Source organism: Nylanderia fulva, unplaced genomic scaffold, assembly GCF_048542155.1.
Source record: "Nylanderia fulva isolate GAGA-0341 unplaced genomic scaffold, ASM4854215v1 Scaffold1153, whole genome shotgun sequence".
Taxonomy (NCBI): Eukaryota; Metazoa; Arthropoda; class Insecta; order Hymenoptera; family Formicidae; genus Nylanderia; species Nylanderia fulva.
Window position 1 is genome coordinate 19382 of NW_028189359.1, and position 5997 is coordinate 25378.

Genomic DNA, 5997 nt, shown 5'->3' on the forward strand with positions numbered 1-5997 from the left:
GTTTATGGTATTTCGGTCGCGGAATCGCAAGTCGATAGTGATCGATGGTGGGGCAGGCGCGCCGGCGCGGCGAGATTCACGTGATGATCGCGTGTAATTTGAATCGATCAGCTGAGCCGCGGAAACACGTGGTGATCGCGTGGAATGTGATGATCAGCTGAGACAGTAACGAGTGTGTGTTTGATGTGAAATGACGAACGTGTAGTGCAGTGTGGTGATTATGGAACAATTGCAAGTGCGGTGGTGCATGATGAGAGTGAGGTGTGACAAATGATACAGTGTATGATGTGATAAATCTTGTGAATGAGTGTCGAACGTTGATGAGTGATGTGTTACGTGCCGGCGGACGGCGTGTCCGCGTTATTCGTGTCCGGAATACGATCCGCGCCCGGGAGCATGACCAATTTAATGATCGGGCGTACGAATTCGGATGTGGCGGTGCGTACTGAGACCACGCGGACGACACCGTCGTCCCCGGGATGCAGTCTCGTGATCCTTGCAAGAGGCCATCGAGTCGGAGGGGTGAGCTCCGAGCGGATGATGCAAAGGTCCCCGACGTGAGGTGCGGCCTCGGCCTTGACCCATTTGGTGCGGGGGTTGAGCCCGTGCACGTACTCAGCCGACCACCGCTGCCAAAAATGGTCTCGCATCAGCTGCAGGTGATGCCAGCGTGACAGCGTGGATGATGATTGTCCGATCCGTGACGGCTCAGGTATAGCTAATAGAGGCGCGCCGATGATGAAGTGCCCTGGAGTGAGTGCTGAAGTGTCGTCTGGATCGTCTGACAGAGCCTGCAACGGACGAGAATTAAGACACGCCTCGATTTGTGTGAGGAGTGTGTTAAGCTCCTCAAAAGTGAGCGTGGTGTCGCCGATTACTCGGCGGAGGTGAAATTTAGTGGATTTCACGGCAGCCTCCCAAAGACCACCGAAGTGAGGGGCCGCTGGCGGATTAAAATGCCAGCGGATCCCTTGAGTGTTGGCGGCGCGGGCGATGTGAAGGCCCTCGGAGGTCGACGCCTTGAAGAGCTCCCGCAGGGTGCGATCGGCGCCAACGAATGTTGTGCCGCAGTCGCTGTAGACGTCCGTACACAGTCCTCTGCGAGAGACGAAGCGGCGTAAGGCGGCGATGAAGGCCTCGGAGCTGTAATCCGAGACGACCTCGAGGTGGATGGCCTTCGACCAAAAGCAGACGAAGACCGCGATGTATCCTTTCTGTGAGCGGTGTCCGCGTCCCTTGCTGGTCCGGATGGAAATTGGTCCCGCGTAGTCCAGTCCAGTGCTCAAGAAAGGTCGAGTTGGCGTCACTCGGTCCCGAGGAAGGTGGCCCATTGGAGGCTGTGGCGTGGCAGCGCGCCAGCGAGTGCAAGTGACGCACCGATGCAGTTGCTGCTTGACGACGGTCCTTCCGCGTGGTACCCAGAACCGAAGGCGAAGCAGACCGAGTGTCATCTGGACGCCGCCGTGCAGAGAGCGACGATGGCAGGACTCGATCAGCAGTCGTGTCATCCAGGAGGCCGGCGGTATGATCACCGGGTGCTTCTCGTCGTAGGGCAGCAGTGCGTGTTTGAGACGTCCTCCAACGCGCAGTACACCTTGGTCGTCGATGAACGGATTCAGCTTGATCAGTGAACTGCGTGGTGGGCCGGAGCGTCCTGCGGTGGCAGCAGCTATCTCGTCCGGGAAGTGGAGCGCCTGTACTACTCGAAGCCACTGGAGTAGGGCGGCGTCCAGCTCGTCGGGGTGTAGTGGACAACCAGGTGTGACCTCCCGGCTCGCCACGTTGAGCCATCGACGACACCAAGCCGTAACGCGTAGCAGCCGATGAAGCGCAGAGAACCGAAGAAGGATGTCCGGCTCGACGACGACGGAGCCCTTGGTCATCAGGCTGGTGGTGCGCTGTTCAGGAAGGTCATCCTCTGCGATGTGGACCTCTGAGCTGGGCCATGCTGTCTCGTCCAGTGCCAACCAGGTAGGTCCAGTCCACCATAATGCGTGGTTGATTAATTCTCCAGGAGTAATTCCTCTCGATGCGCAGTCTGCAGGATTATTCTTCCCGGCTACGTGTCTCCATCGAGCGTCCGGGAGCTGTGTCTGGATATGAGCTACCCGGTTGGCGACGAAAGTTTTCCAGCGAGTGGCGTGTCCCTGGATCCAATGAAGCGTGACCTGGGAATCGGACCACAGATATACTGGAGTAGTTGCCAAGCCGAGAATGTCGCGGACATGCAGCGTGAGCGTGGTGAGTAGGCTAGCAGCGCACAACTCAAGTCGCGGCAACGAAACCTGCTTGACGGGTGCGACCTTGGATTTCGCCATGAGTAGATTAATTGACGGTTTTCCCCTTTCAGTGGTGCGGAGGTAGACTACTGCGGCGTATCCTCGTTCGGAAGCATCAGCAAAACCGTGGAGCTGCAACCTCGAGTGATCGTTGTCGGTGCTGAGCCAGCGATTCACGCGTATGTGCCTGAGCAGCGGCAACTGATCCAACAGCTGTTGCCAATGTCGAGCATCCTTGGCCGGCAGTGGAGCGTCCCAATCAAGTTGCTGAAGCCAGGTGCTTTGGATTAGGATCTTCGCCCGAATGACGACAGGCGCGAGCCAGCCCATCGGGTCGAATAGGCGTGCAGTTTCGGAGAGGACTCGTCGCTTCGTGAATTTGCTGACTGGCCGAGGATGTATTGCGAAGGCAAACCGGTCATCCTGAGGACGCCATCGCAGGCCCAGTGTCGAATGGCTCTCTCCTTCCCAGGAATGTGGTCCTTGCTGCAGCCGATGCTCCTGTGGGACTCCTGTGAGGACCTCTGGATGGTTCGAGGCCCACTTCCTCAGTGGAAATCCGCCCGCCGTGCAGAGGTTGCGCAGCTCCGTCTGGAGGTTGACGGCATCGTCGAGGTTGTCCGCGCCGGTGACCACGTCGTCGACGTAGCAATCAAGCCGAAGTACTGTGGCACCTTGAGGAAACTGCGCCCCCTCGTCCGCACAAAGTTGTTGCAGAGTTCGGATGGCCAGGAACGGTGCACACGCCATGCCGTAGGTCACCGTCTGCAGCTCGTACTCTCCGATCTCGTCCGTCTTGTTGTGACGCCACAAGATTGTTTGGAGACGGCAGTCCTCAGGATGTACGAGGATTTGGCGGTACATCTTCTCGATGTCGGTGACGAAGACGTACCGGTGCCAACGCCATCGCAGCAACACGTCGGTGAGCGCTGGCAGAAGGTTTGCCCCAGTCAGCAGCTGCGAGTTGAGCGAAGTACCGGCCCGTGTGCGCTGAGAGCCGTTGAACACGACTCGGAGCTTTGTCGTCGTGCTCGATTCCTTCAGGACCCCGTGATGTGGTAAGTAGCATCTGAAATTCTCCGTTGTTGTTGAGGTATTTACCTTCTTCATGTGTTGCAGGTCCTCGTATTCCTGCATGAAGCCGTGATAGAGGTCGCCAAATCGAAGATCTCGGCTGCCCTTGGTCTCCATGGCTTTCAGTAGGCGCTCCGCTGGGCGGCGAGTATCCTGAAGAGTCGTCGGCGGCGATGAGAAGGGCAGCCTCACCATGTATCTCCCGGTGGGCGTGCGCGTGACGGTGCGCACGTAGAGTTCCTCGCACTTGGTCTCGTCGGGAGTGAGTGAAGCCCGAGTTATCGGCTCGCTCTCCTGCTCCCAGAAGCGTCGAACGAAGTCGGCGAGGTCATGATCGGCGGTGCACCGGAAGGTGCGGCGATGTCCCGTGACTGCTGCTGCGTCGTAGCCGCCAGAGAGGATCCATCCCAGGCTGGTTTGCTGAGCGATCGGCATCCTTGATTCACCCTTGCGGAGGCCTTCCTCGAGGATCAAGGAATAGACCTCGGCTCCCAGTAGCAGCTCAGCTGGGTCGTCGTCTAAGAAGCGAGGATCGGCCAGTTGGAGTCCGTTGAGATGAGGCCAGCTGCGTTCCTCCCGCGAAACCGAGCCTTGCTGCAGCGATATGCGGGGCAGCACAAAGGCCACCACGCTGAGTTTGGCGTTGGTCACGTCTGACGTTACGTGCAGCGTGACCTTGCCACGAGCGGATCCCGAGCGAGTCCCTCCGATGCCGAAAATGGAGAGGCCCGTTGAGGCTCGAGGAAGGCGAAGACGTTGTGCCAAGGTCTCCGAAATGATCGACACCTCAGAACATTGGTCGATCAACGCGCGTACGGCTTGTGGTGATCCGTACCGATCGGCGACGTTTATTCGTGCTGTTGCAAGAAGAACGGCCTTGCACTCTGGATTTTGCAGCGTAGCGGTCAGTGTGGTGGCGCGTGTGGCTTCAGTTGACGCTGACGATGTGGGTGCTCCGTGTAACATCGTGTGGTGTCGTGCGTCGCATGTCAGACAGTTCTTCTTTGACTGGCAGCGAGAGAGAAAATGGTTGCCTAAGCAATTGTAACAGAGCCTGTTACTCTCGACAAATGCCTTGCGGTCGTTGACAGTCTTGGCCTTGAAATCTCGGCAGGTCATCAAGGTGTGCTTCTCGCGACACAGGGCACAGTGCGGCGACTCGGTTCCTTGGTGCTTCGTGACGTGTGCCTTGGCTACCCGTGGAGCATCTCCGGGCGGTTTGCTGGCGCTCTTCGGTCGTGCGGCATTGAGCGTCAGGATCCGACGGCTGATGAAGTCCACAAGTGCCTCGTTTTGTGCCGGCTCTGATGAGTCTGACGTGGACGACTCCCACTCAAGACGTGTGCGTGCATCAAACAGCTCGGTGACCAGGAAGTTGAAGAGGTCCATTCCGTGGGTGTTGATTGGACGTCCGATGCTCTCCTGACCATTGACGGCGGCAGTCACGGCGTTGTGAATGCGTCTCAATTCTTCTGCGGTATCTCCCTTCATCTTCGGCACGGCGATGAACGTGGCGAAGTTGGAGCGGATCAATTCCTTTTTGTTGTTGTAGTGTTTGTCCAGAATCGCCCAAGCGCGATCGTAATTGTCGCTGGTGACAGGCAATGACCTTATTAACCTTTCAGCTTGCCCCGTCAGACATGAGCGCAGGTGGTGAAAGCGCTCGATGTTGGAGATCGCATTGCCACTCACGACGGAGAGAAAGAGATCTCGGAACGACGGCCAATCGGCGTAGGCACCAGAAAATGGCGGCACTTTGATACGCGGCAGTGATGACCTTGACGTGGCGTCGGCAGAAGGAGGTACGTTTGCTGCACGATAGTGTTCAGCGTAGCTGTCTAGTATGCTTCGTTGTGACACGTAGAGATTCTCCGTATCAGCATGCAACTCTGATTTAAAGTACTCGCTCTCACTGAACCTTTCCTTCAAGGCCGCACGGATAAGGTCATGCTGCGCCTCGAACTTTGTCCACAGCTGATCCAGAATTCTGGTGCGTGTGGAGATAGCACTGGCGGTGATATTGGAGCTGCCCAGCTTCTTCAAGTACTCCACAGAACGTGAGATGCGGACTTGAAGCTCACGCTGACAGTCAACCAGCGTGGGTACATCCATGATGACTGCACACGAAACTGCACTACTGTCACTCACGCGAGAAGCCGCGCTCGCGAACTTGCGGTTGCCGGTGCGACGGATCCGGCTCGAAGGACCAAAAATATGTTCACGAACGCGCTGCTTGAGCAAAGGATCGCGCTGCACGAAAGGATGAGTCACTTTTTGTAAAACAAGGACTTTAATAATATCACACACGTATTGACAAAATACTATAACAAACTTATTACAAAACTTTAATTATTTTACAGTGAAATCGGAATCAAAATCAAAGTGCGGAATAGCGGCGGTCGTCAACGAATTTTGCGGTGTATCTGATAAGCGGTTTGCGATATGTTTTCACGACGGAAAAGCGATAAAGCTGTGATTTCGGGTGCGAGCTCTCTTTTATGGGTTTCCGCAAAAAACCCACCTTTTCGGGAAGCGCCAATAATTTTGCGTCTTTTTAAAGTTGCGCGAGGTGACCTGAGTGTATTACGCGTAATTGGCCGCTGTCAAAATTGACAGAACAACGGCTGTTAGAAAGCATGCGCGA

General features: G+C 56.4%; 2 protein-coding genes across 2 annotated transcripts; both read right to left on the bottom strand.

Moving 5' to 3' along the window:
• Positions 1–332: 332 nt before the first annotated feature.
• On the bottom strand, positions 333–1883 carry LOC114929735 (uncharacterized). The gene has a single exon (XM_085489406.1). It carries the CDS (start codon positions 1881–1883, stop codon positions 333–335), a length of 1551 nt encoding a protein of 516 aa, XP_085345532.1.
• Positions 1884–2365: 482 nt separating this feature from the next.
• LOC114935539 (uncharacterized) lies at positions 2366–5465 on the bottom strand. The gene is made up of 2 exons (XM_085489409.1): positions 2467–5465; positions 2366–2411 (listed from the first exon to the last, which is right to left on the bottom strand). Exons 1-2 carry the CDS (start codon positions 5463–5465, stop codon positions 2366–2368), a joined length of 3045 nt encoding a protein of 1014 aa, XP_085345535.1.
• Positions 5466–5997: the final 532 nt, after the last annotated feature.